Here is an 18,162-nt window from a genome sequence, read left to right as displayed (position 1 = left end):
ATAAATGAGCTGGTTGGTATCAGAGATAATCTTTAGAGGATATCTGGCTCATCTAAATCTCACCATGCTAAGTTTCACATCATCAAATTATCTCTCTTTCTGCTTAACTTCCCATCTTTGTCCTGTTATGTTACATTAGTCATGCTTCAGTGTCGAGCTATTACGATGCTGACTAAAAAATTAAGAATATACTTGAATGTTGTTTGGGTTACCTAACCTATCTTTCCTAGCTGTTTATCATGTCCTTGATAGAGACGCCATTTCCCACCTATTGTCCATCTGTGCTGAGCTCCCTCAGCACCCATCTGCTGTTCCTTTCACCCCGCTCTCACCTCTACTGCCTCTCATCCCCCAGATCCCTGTTACACCACAATGGCTACTTTAGAAATTGATCAACATGTAAAACAAAACCCCATGAATCCCCATGTAGCCTATAAGTTACAGGATTTTAAAATTAAAAACACAAAAGAAACAAATATCTGCAAGTCTCCCTCTTTCTCTTGATAATAATAAACACAGTCCACATGATGATGAGGAAGAGGTTTCAACATCCCTTGCATGATCACTGGGACAATAAAAAAGCACAAGCTTATCACTAGATCAGCTCCTCTTGATGTCCTGAATATTATGAAGGCTTAGGGCACTGCCTAGTGGTGGTAATATTAATTACACTGAACTGGCCAATGCCTCTACTTTTGTGAAAGGGATGGATTCCCTTTAAATTTTGGTTCCCAGAGAAGATGACACCTAATGAGTTAGATGACTGCTTGACTTTTCATCTAGCGCCACAAATGATAAAAACTTCCAATGTCTAACACTTATTAGAGTATAAATCTAAAAACCAATGACAGCACACTTAAATGCTTGACTGTCCTCATAATAGTATTTCTACACTTATTCTATTTTCATTTGAGCAGAGGATCTCAATATATCTTCCACCACTGTCCAACACAAAAGCTTAAATTATTTAACTGAAATACAGAACAAGCATGACAAGACAAGCTCACAAACATAGTTAAATGCATACACACATACATACAAATATAATGTATGTGGATATGTGTAATATACCATAAAAACATACAGTAGATACATAGATATACATGTACATACAAATATGCCTACCTGGTCTCAGAGCGGATGAGCAGCCCCACTGGAATTTAACAGCACACACTTTCTTCCATATCCGTCTCCAGTAGCAGCGAGGTGGTGGCCACAACTTCGGTTACTTGTACAGCTGAAGGTGAAGCTCTTAGACTACACAATCCATTGCCTGGCTGACTTTCTTTTCCCAGCAGCCCACACTAAACGCACTCCCACTGGGAAACCGCTGAATCCTGACGGATAAAATTACAGCGCAGCAAAGGTACCTTCAAGAAAAAAGCCTGGAATCTTTATAGAAAGTAAAAACTGTGGCCACATTAAACCTTCATTCATTGCAAAGGTGATAGAAAATTTCTGGGAGTTTATAGCCTATAAATCCACTAGGAGGCGGCAACACTAAAGTTAATGGTCTGTGCAAAGTAATCAGATATGATGCTGATGACTGATGCCAGCCTCTGTGAAAGTTGGAAGACCTGAATGGTAGTGTGCAGCACTGTGAACTTGTACAGGCCAACTTCCACTAGAATTCTTGGTTTACATGTTTTGAAATGCACTTCTATTGTCATATCAGTTGTCAAGTCATATTCCTTTTCGCTTTGGACCTTTGGGAAACTCAAGGACCTCTTGAGGTCCTTGTAAATGCTGCAGTCTTATTCTCTGTCTTTTCATGTTTACTTAACTTTACTGCACTTAAGTACAATTCTGAGGAACTTTAGAGGTGCTACAATTAAGAGGGAAAATTTTACTGTGCCACAGCTATTTTACATCTATAGTTATTAGTTACGTTTAGATCAAAATATAACATTAAAAATCTTGTAGGCTCATACATCAAAATGCACTGTTAAAGATTAAACAAGAAGTTCCAAACATTTTTGATTAATGATCTCTTACAAAAATCAGCGGCTCCTTTTCCTGATTCAGATGTCTTTGGGTTATTAGCAGTTCTACCAAATAGAGAAAACATTTCACATTTTCCTATTATTTCAATAACTGTTCTGTTTTTTCTTCTTTCACAGGAACTACTGGACTAAACTACCTGACTGTACAGCAAGTAAAAGTAGCTCAACTTCAAGTTCAACGGTAAAATGAATAGTTAAAAATCAGTCTCGTGTAATACTGTATAAGACACAACGGCTGATTTTCTGGGCAAATCTTTTTTACTTTAGATACTATACATAAATTTAGCTGATAATATTTCTTTATATCTTCACATAGGTAGGTTTCTGACAGGACATTTTTGTGGTGTTGGATCAGAGTACTTCTTCCAGTTCTGGGATTATATCAGTTTGTGTTTGTGGTATATCACATATTAACACATCCCACTGCAGACATTTTTGCTGCATGCACTTTCATCATTCATCATGCTCATGTGGAGGCCTAGGGTTGCAGTTTGTAACACTAGACCCCACTAAATATTTTCCACCAGGGCAGCTTACAGCTTTTGGAAGTTGGAACAACAGGGAAAGAAACGTGCTGTTTTGTAATAATGATCCTAGTTTGATAATTGACAGATGTTACACAGCTATATTGGTCTATATGTGTATCTGTGTTGTCTGTCTTAACTTTTTTTTTCCAGAACACAAATGTAGATTGTTTATTGTCATTAAGAATATCTATTAATAAATGTATATCAGATTTCCAACTTTCTAATGTATTTTCCCCAAAAAATCCAATATAGGTCTGGTTCTAGAAAGCACCAGAGCACGTCGTTATCCTACTGAAAAGTAGCCTGTACATTTTTGTACGTGTAACTTAATATTAGATAACAACAAATAAAAATAAGTCTTCACTTACGGCTGGTTTAACCCGGACAGGGTTTATGTAGTCCTGAAACGACTTTTATTTGGGTGAACTTTTCAAATCTTGCAACAAGTTCGTACCATTATGTTGCAACTTACCCAAAATGCTGACAGATGATGTCACGCACAGCACGCGCAGTAACGTCAGCCAATATTACCGACTTCTGGACGTTTTTTCGTCCAGTGTAACGGAAATTTCTTTATCTCAGCAATGGACGGCTGCTCTCGTGCAAGCAAGCGACAAAAACCGTGGCGGTACTTTGTAAATACGGGCGGACTGGTGAGAAATCGATTACTTTCGAGTAACGAGCCCCGCATACGCAGCAGTGTTGAGCTGTGAGCAGGGAGAGGAGCGACCTGCTGCAGTTGTGTGAGGGCGCCGCTGGGTGAGTCCCTCTCTCCGCTGCTTCTGTCTCCACAGCTCCCTTTTCCCAAAGAAAAGAAGAGGAGAACTAGGTCCGGGGAGGAGGAGGGCCGCCGCCATTATCGGAAAGCTGGCAGAAATACCACTTTCACGCACGCAATCTGCTCCCAAATTGAACAGGGACATGAACGATTTCTGTTGCAGCAGAAGCGTAATTTCAGACGAAACAACCGCGGCTGATTGCAACAAACTCACCGTTGTCTCGTGTGCGCGACCGGCCCAGCATTATGTGGGCACAACAATGGACAGAATAATTATTGAAAAAGCAACGTGGTGAAGCGAGAAGAAGACGGCTAAGCAGATTTTTAAACGCCTGAATTTCTCATGAGGAAACCCCCTTGCAGGAACAGAACTGGATTGTTCTCTCATTCGGGATATTTATTTCTTCCTTCCCCCGTGTTTAATTGCAACGAAAACAGTGATGCTGAACAAGAGAATCCAGGCATGGGTAATGGATATTTAAATCAAATCACCCCCATCGGACGAGCCGTAGTATTATCGGTGTTATCTGTGAATTGAGACGACACACAGTGTGTTCTGCGGCTTTATGCTTATGCACATCAGGCGGCGAGGGCTGCGGCAAGCGCTGGCCTGACAGATGCAAGAGGAGAAAGGGAGAAATGCGATGGTATGTACCCTACATGCTCTCTCCTTGTCTTTACGGGCTATTTCCTGGCGAAGCTGTCGAGTGCTACACCCTAGACAGCTGGGTAAATAAATTCCCCTTAAAACACGGTCTGTAGGTGTAGGGAAGGTAGGCTATCCCAATGCAATTTCATTATGTAGACAGCAGCAGGCCTGGCGTGGTCAGCCCCTCTCTGTGCACCCTAAAGCCCATGTTAACTGTTAATCCTTTGCAAAACACATAACGTTACAAAATCTTGTCCGAGCAAGTAGGTTACGTGAATGAAATTTATTGAAGGTGTGATTCAGTAAATTGTGCTGTGATGCTGCTAGACAGTGCAGTTTAGTTGTTTTTTTTTATTTGCAAAGAACTTGTCTGTTCATTTTGGGTATCAGGCCTAGCTCAGCTGAGCGGTGTGGACTGCCCATGGTTGCTTTGGCTGACCCTGCCGGAGTTGTTTGTTTCTCGTGTGCAGTCTCTTCATGTGACAGCATATTTCATCATTGGCCAGTAATTCGTCTTTGTCATAATGTTTGATTCCAGTGAATCACATTACACCTAAATGAAATTCTACATTTGGTCATTTTTTTGCCTTTATGAGCTGGCTACTCAGAATTGCATCAGTGCTCCTATAATAATGGAGCCATTAATCAATGCTAAATCAATGCTATTTTAATGGGAGTTGTAATTTTAAACGTCTTAATCGGGTGAGCAAGTTCAGTGTCTTTTAGCATAGATTGTACATGTGTCTGACTCTCTGTTAATAAGTCCTTCATTCATTCACTGTTTTGTCTTTGGAGATCTGGCCGATAGCTGCTGTTTCATTTAAAAACTGAGGTGCCCACAACATAGTCATTTTCATGCTTGTCGCCACATTCACTGATCAGCTGACATGGTCATTTAAAGAGCACCACTCCCAGCATTTCTTGCAGGATAAACGCAATCATTTTGATACCGGTTTGTTATGGGAATTAATCTTCAGATGAGAGGACCAGGGCTGAATTGAATTGATTAATCAATTATATGACAGATGCAAGATTAATTAGCAGCAGTTTTGATAATCAAAGTAATATTTAAAGTGAAGCACTACTGTAGCAGAAATGGCAGAATTTGCCTCAGCTTCTCATACATGAATCTGGTTGTTTTAGTTTTCTATGATAGTAAGTAGAGTCTGTTTGGGTTTTTAGACAGTCGGTCAGTTGAAACAACCAATTTGAAGATGTTGTCTTGGGCTCAGGTAAACTGTGATGGGTTTTCTAAAAAATATTTGAGAAAGTGATCGGCAGATTAATTCAACAACAAGGGTAATAGCTGCAGCCCTAGTATGGGCAATGCATTTGCAATTTAAATAAATTTGTATGTTTCCTCATTTTAAATTATGTTTAGTTTAGCTTGGCCATTGCTTGTAGGTTACTGTTATAAAAAAATCTGTGGCCTCTGTCGGATGATATCAAGAGTGGTTGGCATTACTGCTCCTGTAACACTGTTTTCATTATGCTTTTGTTGGTGGCTAGATATGATGCCAAAAACTATGTCTATGTTTGATAACAACTCAGTGTTTACAACAATAATATTAATGCAGTGATTTCACACATATTACAATTAATTGCTTTTGACAAATGATCAGACTTGATACATTATCAAGGCCATAGTCAGTCATGCTCATGGATAATAGTTGGAGCCTAATAACCAGTTAAATTCATAATCAGAGAACCAACATAGGCTACTCTTCAACATTTTACCTGACCTTCACCATTTAAAGGGTCAGTTTTGTCAAAGTCATTTGGTAAATGCAGGAAATGGGCACAAAAAGGAATAAAATGTGCCACAACATTCTCATATTCCATTTTTAATCACTCACTTATTAAGGATAGACATATATATAAGAGCCTTATGCAAGTTGAGATTTGCTCCGCTTGAACATTTTTAGCAAAACACCACAACAAAAAGACCATTACCACATGAAGCTGTATGTTTTAACAATGGTATGTTATTATTTTATATGTCTTATTATTAAGGGTGTGACATTTGCCCCATTCATAGTTTACCAAATTTTCTGTTTTTCCAATTTTAATTCAAAATGTTGTTTTATTGATTATCCAGTTTATCTGATGTCTTTGTTCTTTGTTTTGTTTTGTTTTGTTTTTTGACAGGATCTGATTCATATAAGGAATGAATGAAAGAACCTTCTGCTCATTTCACTTCACCTCTATTTATTAAAATCGAAGTCCAGGAGAAGAAAGTGAAATCTGATCTCCACTGTGGATCAGCAACTTTATGGACAAACATTCAAGTGAACTCCTTTATATAGTGCCTGTGTATGGCAGGATGAGCGTCAGCAGACTATGATGGCGAAAAAGCAAGATGCCCGATCGCCCATTTACAACCTCATTGTGGTGGGATTGTCAGGAACAGAGAAAGAGAAGGGGCAATGTGGGGTTGGCAAGTCCTGCTTGTGTAATAGGTATGTGCGGCCCAGTGCTGACGACTTCTACCTGGACCACACATCAGTGTTGAGCACCAGTGACTTTGGGGGTCGAGTGGTCAACAATGATCACTTTCTGTTTTGGGGGGAGGTGTCGCGGGTTCTGGAGGAGGGGCCAGAATGCAGGATGCATGTTGTGGAGCAAACTGAATTCATTGATGACCAGACGTTTCAGCCACACCGTAGCACTGCTATGCAGCCCTATATCAAACGGGCAGCTGCAACCAAGCTGGCCTCAGCAGAGAAGCTCATGTACTTCTGTACAGATCAGCTTGGCCTGGAGCAAGACTTTGAGCAAAAACAAATGCCTGAAGGCAAGCTGCAGGTTGATGGCTTCCTGCTTTGCGTTGATGTCAGCAGGGGCATGAACCGCAACTTTGATGACCAGCTGAAATTTGTCACAAACCTGTATGGTCAGCTTAGCAAGACTAAGAAGCCCATTGTGCTGGTCCTCACCAAATGTGATGAAGGAGTTGAACGCTACATCAAAGATGCGCATACCTTTGCTATCACAAAAAAGAGTCTACCAGTAGTTGAGACATCCGCACGCTCAAATATAAATGTGGACCTTGCCTTCCTCACTTTGGTTCAACTTATTGATAAGAGCAGGGGCAAGCCCAAGATCATTCCTTATTTTGAAGCCCTAAAGCTCCAGAGTCAGCAGATAGCATCTGCCAAAGATCGCTATGAATGGCTAATCAACCGTATAGTAAAGAATCATAATGAAACCTGGCTAAACACCAGTCGACGCATGAACACCTCCCCAGAGTACAAAGAGTATGTGTTCTTGGAGGGAACAGCTAAGTGCAAGAAGCTTTTTCAACAGCATGTCTACCGTCTGAAACAGGAACATATTGAGAGGCGTCGCAAAATATACTTAAGCACTCTTCCTTTAGCACTTAGTTCTTTGGTGCCTGACTTGGATGAGATCGATCAGCTGAGCTGGTCTGGAGTACAGAAGGTCCTGGAGTCCAAGCAGCACTTTGCTCACTGGTTTGTTGTTCTGGAGGACTCACCGTGGGAGGATACATCTCACATTGATAACATGGAAGATGAGCGAATCCCTTCAGACCTACTGGAGACTGGTGAAGCAGAGGACATATTTAATGCCCACCTGGAACATCTGCGTAGTGAGTGCAGACGGGCAGAGATGAGGCTGGAGTTTAAACAGAAGTTAGCTTCCTCTCCCTTTGTCACACCTGGTAAACCATGGGAAGAGGCTCGCAGCTTTATCATGAATGAAGAGTTCTACCAGTGGCTTGAGGAGGCAGAGTACTTGGACCTTTACAACCGCCATCAAAAGGAAATCATTGACCGTGCTAAAGAAGACTTCCAGGAGCTCTTACTGGAGTACTCTGAGCTTTTTTATGAGCTTGAAGTGGATGCCAAGCCCAGCAAGGAGAAGATGGGGGCAATTCAGGAGGTTCTGGGGGAGGAACAGAGGTTCAAGGCGCTGCAAAAGCTTCCAGCTGAAAGAGATGCTCTGGTATTGAAGCATATCCACTTTGTCTATCACCCTACCAAGGAGACCTGCCCTAGCAGTCCTCATTGTGGAGACTCTAAGATTGAACAAATCTTAGTTTCACGGTTCCCCACATGTTACCCCTTTTTTGATGTGAAAGCTCATTTTGGGGACACCAAGGCTGACAGAATTAACCTTGTCATACTAGGGAAGGATGGACTGGCCAGAGAATTTGCCAATGAGATTAGGGCTCTCTGCACAAATGATGACTGGTACGTGTTAGACGGGAAGATGTATGAACTGACACTGCGCCCTATTGAGGGAAATGTACGTCTTCCGGTAAATTCCTTCCACACCCCCACTTTCACCCCTCACGGATGTCTGTGTCTGTATAATTCAAAAGAGTCCCTCTCCTATGTGGTTGAAAGCCTTGAGCGACTTAGGGAATCAACTCTAGGTCGAAGAGATAGCCAGCTAGCACAGCTGCCAACATCGCTGCTTTTAGTCACTAAGAGAGGTGTAGGATCATATGTGGATATAGGTGGAGAAACTGCCTTAAACCTAATAACACAGGGACAGCAAGTTGCAAGGAGACTGCAGTGTAGCTTTTTAGACCCTGCCTCCCCTGGTGTGGGCTATGGCCATAATGTCAATGAGACTCAAATCAACCAGGTGCTGAGGGGCCTTCTGGACATAAGGAGGAGCACATCCTTCAGTAGCAGCTCCCCACCCCTCCTCCCAGAGCCTCCAGGTCTCCGAGATTCTCCTCATCAGCCGGCCCCAGAGGCAGACCTTCGCATTGTCATGTGCTTAATGTGCGGAGACTCCTATGACATTGAGCAGCTCCTGTCCCCTTTCCTAATGCATCAGCACTGCAGGCCTATGTCTAATAGCGGCACCTCTGTACTGCTGGAGCAGACAGTCGGTGGACACAAGTTGGCTATAGAGCTCTCTCTGCTCTCGTACCACGCCTCCTTCACGTTGCGGAAGAGCAGGCTAGTACATGGCTACATTGCTGTGTACTCGGTCTCCCGAAAAGCCTCCCTGGAGACCCTGTGTGCCTTCTTGTGTGAGGTCCAGGACATCATCCCTGTTCAGCTGTTGGCAGTGGGAGACAGCCAGGCAGAGCTCACTGACAGCGACTATGCCGGTGAGCAGCTGATCCAGGGGGAGGAGCTCGCACATGAGATTGAGGGTCGTTTCAATAGTGTGGTTTGTGGATCCGGGGGCGTGGTGGGAGGACTGCACAGGATAGAAATGTTCCATTCTTTTCTGATGGAGGTGGTGGAGAAACGCAACATTGTGGAGGCCACACACATGTACGATAATGTTGCTGAAGCATGCACCAATGAGAATGTGTACTCCCCACGCTGCAGTTCTCCCAGTCCTGTCACCATGTTCCTGGATTCAGAGGATGATGTAGAGCCATCACCACCATACTATGATGGCACACTCACTTCTCATAGTGGGGGCTTCAACCTGCCTGACTTAGATTCCAGTGACATCTCTGTCATCTCCGATATCAGAGACTTTGAGAATAAACTCAACAACAAAGTACCACCCCAAGTGAGAGTGAAACCAGGAGTCACTTTTGACTTCCGAAAGGTGAGCCGTAATCCATATATAGATACACTAGGTCATCGTCGCTCCCTACCCTCTGCTGTTACCTGGGTTCCTGGTGGGGATGTGGGCTACGACCCCTCAGACTATGCTGAACCCATTGATGCTGTTTCAAAGCCCCGCCCTAGCAATGAAGAGATCATCTACTCAGTGCCACATGACAGCACACAAGGCAAAATCATCACTATCCGCAACTCCAACAGGATGCACTCGAATGGAAATGGCTCAGACAGTGAAGCAGACAGCAGCTCTCTGGAGAGGAGGAGGAAGTTCTCAGCTGCGGGGGTGAAGCCACGTCTTTACCGTGACCGCTCCAAGAGGCTTGGCAAGTTCAGCAGCTTTCGCACAAGCTTCATAGGCAGCGATGATGAGATGGGAGCTCTTCCAAAGTCCAAGGAAGATGACTTTGGGACCCTGAAAGGGGAAAGTCTTGTTAATGAGGAGAGTGAGGACCCAAAAAAGAGGAACATTCTGAAGAGCCTGCGACGAACAGCCAAGGTGTGTATTATACTACCTGTTTCTTTCTTAATCCAGAGAAAGCTGCTCATTTGCATTTACTTGATCATAATCTCAGACATCGGTTGCCGTTTCTTAATTCATTATTTGCTCTTAACTGTGCTACTATGAAAAACTACAGTAATTTCTATGGGTTTAAAGTGCTGTCAAGGAGAGTGTAAAGTACAATGAGGTCACTGTTGAGTGAGCATGTTTTAACTGTGATAATGTCTTGGGGAGGATCTGGACATTAAGCTTGTGAGTCAGTGTGAGGAACTCCTGATTTGCTGCAGTTGGGGAACAAAAAAAACTAATGAGTGCCACTTAGTATCAACATAATTATCCCCGTTTGAGACACTCAGAGTCCTCTATCTTTCTCTCTTCACAGAAAACAAGACCAAAGCCCCGTCCAGCTATTCCCAAGCCCCCAGAGAGCAATTACTTTGGAGTCCCCCTAGTGAATGTTGTGTCCCCCGACAGACCTATCCCACTCTTCATCGAGAAGTGTGTCCGCTTCATTGAGACAACGGGTAAGTTGTCTTTTAACCTCTTGTTAACTATAACTTGCATGTGAGTTACACAAAATCTGATTTAAAGAGTCCCAGTGACAATTTTTCAGCTGAAAATATATTCATGGTCACAAGTAAGAAGACTATTTGAAAATGTTGATTGAATGTCACATTTAGACCGTGTTTCACTGGGATTTACAGCAATATTTTTCATCCTCTACAATGTGCAGTGAGCTTGTCACTTTGGACCCTCACCAAGAGACTACATTCAAATTTCTCATTTGAAAGCCAGAAAAAAAAGACTGAAACCCCAGTTACCTGGATGAAAGTCCTGTATTTAATCCACTCATCCACCAAGTGTTCCTGCTTATGTAAACTTCTTTGTTGTTCTCTATACTACATCTGAGTTCATCTATTACTTATTTTCGGAGCAGTTGAAACTGAAACCAATACGCCTAAGAAGCTTCTTGCATGTAGAACACAGCCTCTATAGATCATATTTATTAAATGTTATATGAAACATCAAATGCATTAAGGTCATCATTAGTATTGATACTTAAGTGCTTGGTAATACCACATGTTTATCAACAATACAATACTAACATTTGATAATATCGAAAGTACCGAAGCTATAAAAAAAGAAAAGAACTAATTCAAGTCTTCAGTTCAGTCTTTATTTATGTGCCAGAAATTTACCTTACAGCAAAATCCAAGAGTGTTCTGTGACATCTTGTGTACTATCTCTGTATGCAGGTTGTTAAGACAAATACACTGAGTTTTTTCTTCTTCTTGCGTGTTATGGAAAGAGGTATCAAGTATCGTTTTTTAAGACTAGTTTTGTATCAAAGTAAAATTCTGTTATTGTGGCAACCCTAAAATCCATTGAAATTACGTCTTTGTGTATTTAATCTATGACTTTGAAAAAATGCCTTCATATTAATCAATATCATTTCATGACCTACAACTGAAGAAACAATGAGTTTTTTTTTGACACGTTGACATTATTGTATTTTAGAAAAGAGGGTGAAAAGAGGTCTTAGACGGTCAGATCAAATATCAACCAATTTTGAACTAGAAACTGAGATTACTGGCAATTGTTAGTTTTTATTCTTCACTGTAGTTAACTATATTTTTTTTAATCAAATTAATGTCACTGATCAGTTACCTATGCAGGCTTTTTGTTAGACCTCCTAAATCAGTGCACCTGTTCATGGCCACAATGTGATGTGAAAGTAATACAAGGGTTTATTCAGTTAAGTACTCCTCTAGAGACTGCCAGCATCTGTATTGTCATGTCTGTTTGCAGTGGGGCTAATGAAGTGTTTGTGCTTTGCTTGTTTCCCACTGTGCCCCCCCCCACGTCTTCCCCCTTTTCTCTGCTGCGCTCTTTTTTTCCTCAGGCCTGAATACAGAGGGTTTGTACCGCGTAAGTGGCAACAAGTCAGAGATGGAAAGCATGCAGAGGCAGTTTGAACAGGGTGAGTTGCTCATCAGACTTGTTTGAACCAGCTGTTTGACATGTAATTATGTGGCTGTCTAATCAAAACATAAACAGAGAATTACTAAAGGAAAGTGACATGCAACTGATTGTTCGCTCCTGATGACAGCTACTACTGATGGGCTTATTTTCTCTGATCTTTTTCACTCTCTCACTCTCCTTGTGTAGACCACGGATTAGACCTAGTCGAGAAAGACTTCTCCATAAACACTGTGGCTGGAGCCCTCAAAAGCTTCTTCTCAGAGCTGCCTGAGCCCCTGGTGCCTTGTGCTCTGCAGGTGGACCTATTGGATGCTTTCAGTAAGCAAACACTGCTGGGCTGGGAGGGTCTTTACTAGAACATAAAAAGATTATTTCTTTAGGAGGAAAGAGGGTAGGGAAGGTTTTGGCAGACCTGAACAAGACAAGAATAAATTTCATGGTAGTGTAGAGGGCCATTTTTATACCCTTTTACACCAACATTACTGCATATATACAAGTTTAAACAAGTATGAATGTGGCTAAACCCACTAAAAATAGGCAGTTGACTCTTTTCTCAATGCGAGTTTGCTTTTTCATGTTTTTTTTCAATGTGCACCGGAAAGCCTTATATGTGAGAGAGAAAAGAGAAAGTTGTTTTTAAGTGTGTGTGTGTGTGTGTGTGTGTGTGTGTGTGTGTGTGTGTGTGTGTGTGTGTGTGTGTGTGTGTGTGTGAGAGACTTTTTGTCGCTTCTAACTGAATCTGTGGTTTGAAGTTTAGTTTCTCTCCTGTGCCACTACTTGTGCTTTAGTAATCTGCTTTATTTTACTGTTTCATCTTTGTGTTAGGCTAGAGCTGGACAATATGTCTTATAAACAACATCTCAGTATTCTCAGTCTGTTCCACAAAATACTGTATAGTTCTCAATAAAAACATTTTCTTTCAAATAACAGCCTATCTTAAGGTCTTTCATTGACTCTGCTGGAGAAGGGACAGAAATTAGCATGTCCATGAGGTCATGTTTCTCCATCACTGTCGGTTGACAGTGATGATTACATGAGACTGAAACTGAACTTGAGTTTAGTGGTTAAAAGTTCTTTGTCAGTTGATGTTGATGCACATCCAGTCAGTTTTCACCATCTGGAAAGCTTGTTTATTTTGTGCAATGTAACTTGTGTAATAGTGTCATTCTACCATTGTGGGGAGCATTTAGCATTGTGACTTGTGACTTTCACATGTGTAGCGGATTGACTGAGAGATGGCCCTCATTTGCATGTTTTTCCATGATGCAATCTTACATTTGCTTTTTCATTTCCAAAATGTAAATCTTAATTTTTGTTTGTGTTAAGTCACATGTTTGTTGAGAACATGGTGGTATATTGGTGGTTTATCTTGGTAACTGTTATTTTTGTACTGGTTTATTGTTGCAACATGAGTTGCTAATACATTTCTTCACTCCAGCATGTATATCAGCTCACTTGTATAACATGTTAATGCAGAGTAGACTTTAAAAACGCTATTCACGTAGTATTTACAAATAGAAAACCTGTCGCATTGTGCAGTTTAGATTGGAGAGTGGACTGGTGACACAAGTCTGATACCCAGTGATACTTAATGAATGACTTACATTAATATTGTCTCCCGATACCAGTTTTGGATAGGAGCGGTCCCATCTCTTGTCCATCAGCAGAGTCATTTAACTTGGGAATGACTGCCAATTGTTCCACTGAAGACAAAAGCCAGATGATAGTGGGTTTTAGTAGGTTTTTAACCAGTGTAAAGGGGACTTAATTTCCAGATGATTGTGTGAGATAATGAGATCTCAGTTTTAATGATAACTTTTGTGTGTGTGTGTGTGTGTGTGTGCGCGCGCAGAAATCAATGACAGAGAACAGAGGCTGTATACCATGAAGGATGTCCTGAGGAAGTTCCCCAGGGAGAATTATGATGTCTTCAGATATGTAGTGAGCCACTTACACAAGTAAGCCGTCTACTGTGTAAACTACTTTCATGCCTTTGTTGGTCTATTGTGGTAGACACCCATCTGTTTTTTCTGCACCGTATGAATAAATCGGTGTCTATTTGTGTGTGTTTGGCAGGGTGAGCCAGCTGAACAGGGTGAACTTGATGACCAGTGAAAACCTGTCCATCTGTTTCTGGCCCACTCTCATGAGGCCAGACTTCACCACTATGGATGCCCTGACTGCCACACGCACCTACCAGACAATCATCGAGACCTTCATCCACCAGTGTGCATTCTTCTTCTATAACCAGCCCCTCCTTGATTCCCCCACCGGCCTGGCGGGCCTCCCCGCCTCACCCACCACCACCCTCGGCGGGAGCTCTGCCTACTCTTGTTACCGCTCCTCTCCGCCCCACACCACCACACACTTCAGCCCGCTGCAGCAGTCACCGCCCACCACCCCCCAGTCTCCCCTGCAGTCTTTGCTCCCTCCCCTCCACCAGCACCCCCACTCCCATCATTCCCCTGCTGAACAAGAGACACTGTGAGAGACGGTGAAACCACGTGTGCCCATGATGATGCTGGACCTTATCACCAACACACACACACACACACAAACACACACACACACACACACACACACACACACACACACACACACACAAACACACGCACACACGCACACACACACACACACACAAATACACAAAATGTGCACTTGCACACTACATTTTTGATCATGGACAACCTAGATTAAGAAAAGAGGAGATGGGAAGTGTGAAACCTCCCTCACCTGTCATTTGTATCCATACTTGTGTGCATCAGGGCAGGCTGTCATTATCAGTGACTCTTCCTCTGCCCTCCGAAGCCCTGATCGCCTGGAATTTGACATCAGGAGGACAGAGGTTGCCGTCACAGCAAGCCTCCACCACTTATCCTACACTACCAAGAAATAGAAACCTCTATGCCAAGCTGGAAGAATTGATTTGTGGCCACCATGTTTTTATCTACGTGAAGCTGTTTTAGTATATTTTTTTTTCTCATGAAAGTACTGCCACTGGATTTTTAGACTGTTCCTCTGTAGGTCCTTTGGGCAGCAGTTTGCTCCATATAGCAGAGGTTCCTCTGTCTGCCTTTGGGGTTTTTCTCTCATTGGCTCTACTTGAGGGGTCAGCATGGGGAGGGAAGGGAAGGAGGGAGGGGGGTGGGGTTTCACATCCAGGGATGCACTTTAATGATCACTGTTGGGTTTTTTTTCCCTCAAAAGGGTTTATTTTTTTTGTTGACATACTGTTTTTTCTTGAGTGTTTTTAATTTCACAGCTCAAACAGCCATACCCATTGCCTCTACAGAGCTCTGGCAGATCAAACTTTGTTTACATCAAACATCTTTTTGTATCCACAAACTTATCTGAAGCACTTTTTTGATAGTGTAGTGTTAAATTAGAAGAAATGCCACACCAATTAATTGTTCATATTGTTTGTTTAGTAGTGGTTGAGTGTGGCATCAGTGCAGGCTTGTGAAACAAGAATCTTTTTGTAAAAACTTAAGTTGTTAAAGTTGATCCAGAGGTCCCATTTTTTTAGGTTGATGGGAAATCTGAATCTACTCATGTTCCTCATTCATCCAGCCATGTGAAAAATAGTTTTCTTTTTAGAGTTTGTCCTCTTTCTAGCTGTCGGTTGATCAGAGTGGATGTTTAGGGAAAGTTTGGATGAATTGGACCATTATAATATCACAGAGGACTCAAGTGAAGGAGACAATTTTGCCATTTTTTTTGAATGTTGTAGCTTCGTCATCATACCATAACACAACTTTACATTGCCATCTGGTGACCATGGAAACCAAACGCTTGAAACATGATAGGTTGCTGGATGTGTTGCTGTGGCTGTCTATCAAACTGAGCTCTTTGTATTCATCTAATATTAAGGACCTTTAACTCTAAAGGTTTAGTATTCTCGACGCACTGTTACCGCTAGTCCTGCTATACGATACAACGACCAGTAGAAGTTAAATGTTTGTGAACGGGACACATTCAGGAAGCAACACCGGCCGTTTTACCTGCTCTAGTGAATTAGTTTTGTGCTGACATATTGTCCTCCCCTTTTCATGGAAAACAAGCAGCACAGTCTCAGTGGTAGCACTGTTACAATGAAGACCTGATGATTTTAACTGTTAAACATGCTATGAGAGGAAGAAGAAGCACTGTCTTTGCAATGGACCCCCAGACATATACGTTCTGGGTGATTTGTGGCTCCGTTATGGTTCTTGGTTGCAACAATGACCAGACTAGTTAGATCATTGGTAATAATTGGGATCGTCACTTACTGGTACTTTTGGAATTGCGATGCTGTTGGGAGTCAGTCATTTTAAGTGTTCATCGGACTAAGCTGTACCATTCAGGCTGGCACAGAACCAACCAAGCAGCAACTGTCCCACTATAACACAGTTCCTGGGAGTATATAATCTACCTGCATCACTTCTTCTGACACAACCTTGGCAAAATCTGCTGTTCAGTGAGCAAAAAGTGAGTGCATACTACTCTATAATGGTTGTTTATTTGTATGTTGGGGAACGCCACCCTTTAGTCAATGGTAGAAAACATTTCTAGTGTGTATTTCAATGATTGAAAGTCCATTTTTACAATTTTTGTGAATGGTTCAAGGCCACTTAAGTTTAGTGCATGATTTAAAAAAAACACACCAATGGGAGAAGGATGAAAGCCTCTCACCTGTTTTAAAACATGAAATTAGAACAAAACAAAATACTCAAGTGAAAAATAGCTGAAACGTGAAAGTTTATGTACTGTGCACCAAGAGCAAACCATGGAATTTGTCTGACTGAGAAAAAGTGTTTGAAGATGAAGGCCTTATGTGAACTGTATAATAGTTAATAAATTAAATCTTGTAAAATTGTCCTCAGCTTTCTTGTGGTGTTTGTCTTTAATTGAGCCTTTTTATGATTATCCATTAATGTCACTACTTGTGAACCTCAAGTTTGGAATGAGATTTTGAAATTCATTGTTAAAAATGCATTTTCTGATTATGATTTACGAAGCCGCACAATAGCAGCTTGATTAATGTTTGTCATAACAACGGGGTGCAGGGAATCAAGAATATCAAGCGTATAATTTTGTTGGTTACAATTTTCAGTGTAATGTGAAAATTGAGGAGAAGGCCCGTGACAGGTTTTGTTTAAAAACCCCACTGCACCCTGCTGTCATCTGACAAAACATTAGACATGCTATTATTATCCACATTTCTCACTGTGGAATAGTGCTGTGTGGCTTAAATTATTTTCCTGAAAGACAATTTGGGGAATAAACACAAAGCATTAATTATATATGACTGCTGCTCCCCAAATACTAACTTACTAACTTACTTAATGCAGGCATTTTACCCAAAAGTGTGGGTCAAACTTGCACAAATTGCAACAGAAACTGTTGTTTTGAAGAAGAGTAAGAAGTCATTTCAAGGCAACTGACTTCACTATTTTTTTTTTAGCTTTGTATAAAACTCTTATGTTTTTAAATAAACTTTAAAAAGTTACCCATATCTTTGAATTTTAGAAACTGACTAAACTCACTGAACTGAAAGTGAATGATGGTTAATAATTTAATATTTTCAACTGCAACCATTAACTTTCAATGACCCAAATAATGACAATTCAGGTTCACAAGTCGCTGTGAACAATTTTGTGACATACAGAATTTTGGGGGTTTCTGAAACTCAAATATTCAAGTTTATTTAAAGAAGAAAAGTATTTTTATCTCAGCAAAAGATTACAGGTCAGGAACACTTTTTTTTGTAGTTCATTTCAAAAATCAAAAATTGAGTGCAAACCAAGCCAAGTCAATTTTTACTTGCCCCTTTAGAAAATGTTTTATTAGTGGTTATCAAATAGCCTAACAGCAAAGACTAAAGTTAACTGTCATGTTTAATGTAGGGCTGCAGCATCCATCAAATAACAGGAAAAAGTGAAAAATGTCCATCCCAATTTTTTCAAAGTCAAAAGTGATGTCTTTAAACGTCTAGTTTAATGTGACACTGAACAGAGAAAAGCAGGAAACTGCCATATTTGAGAGGCTGAAAACAGCATTTTCTGCCATTTTTGCAAAATTACTTCAGCAATTAATCAATCTTCAAAACAGTTTAATACTTTGAGAGTTTTGAGAGTTGCTAGATTTACTAGTTGGACATTGCATTTTACTTCCCTTGGG

The 18,162-nt window shown here is 41.3% G+C and overlaps 1 protein-coding gene across 1 annotated transcript; it reads left to right on the top strand.

The window, feature by feature from the left end:
• Positions 1-3,099: 3,099 nt before the first annotated feature.
• arhgap35b (Rho GTPase activating protein 35b) lies at positions 3,100-16,859 on the top strand. Its single transcript, XM_084730962.1, has 7 exons — positions 3,100-3,955; positions 6,106-10,017; positions 10,403-10,544; positions 11,924-12,001; positions 12,190-12,321; positions 13,856-13,961; positions 14,080-16,859. The coding sequence occupies exons 2-7, from the start codon at positions 6,298-6,300 to the stop codon at positions 14,489-14,491; spliced, it is 4,590 nt and encodes a 1,529-aa protein (XP_084587088.1). The 5' UTR covers positions 3,100-3,955; positions 6,106-6,297; the 3' UTR covers positions 14,492-16,859.
• Positions 16,860-18,162: the final 1,303 nt, after the last annotated feature.

Source organism: Lutjanus erythropterus, chromosome 11 (assembly GCF_056507025.1).
Source record: "Lutjanus erythropterus isolate fLutEry1 chromosome 11, fLutEry1.hap2, whole genome shotgun sequence".
In the NCBI taxonomy this organism is placed as follows: domain Eukaryota; kingdom Metazoa; phylum Chordata; class Actinopteri; order Lutjaniformes; family Lutjanidae; genus Lutjanus; species Lutjanus erythropterus.
This window is presented reverse-complemented; position numbering and strand designations above follow the sequence as displayed.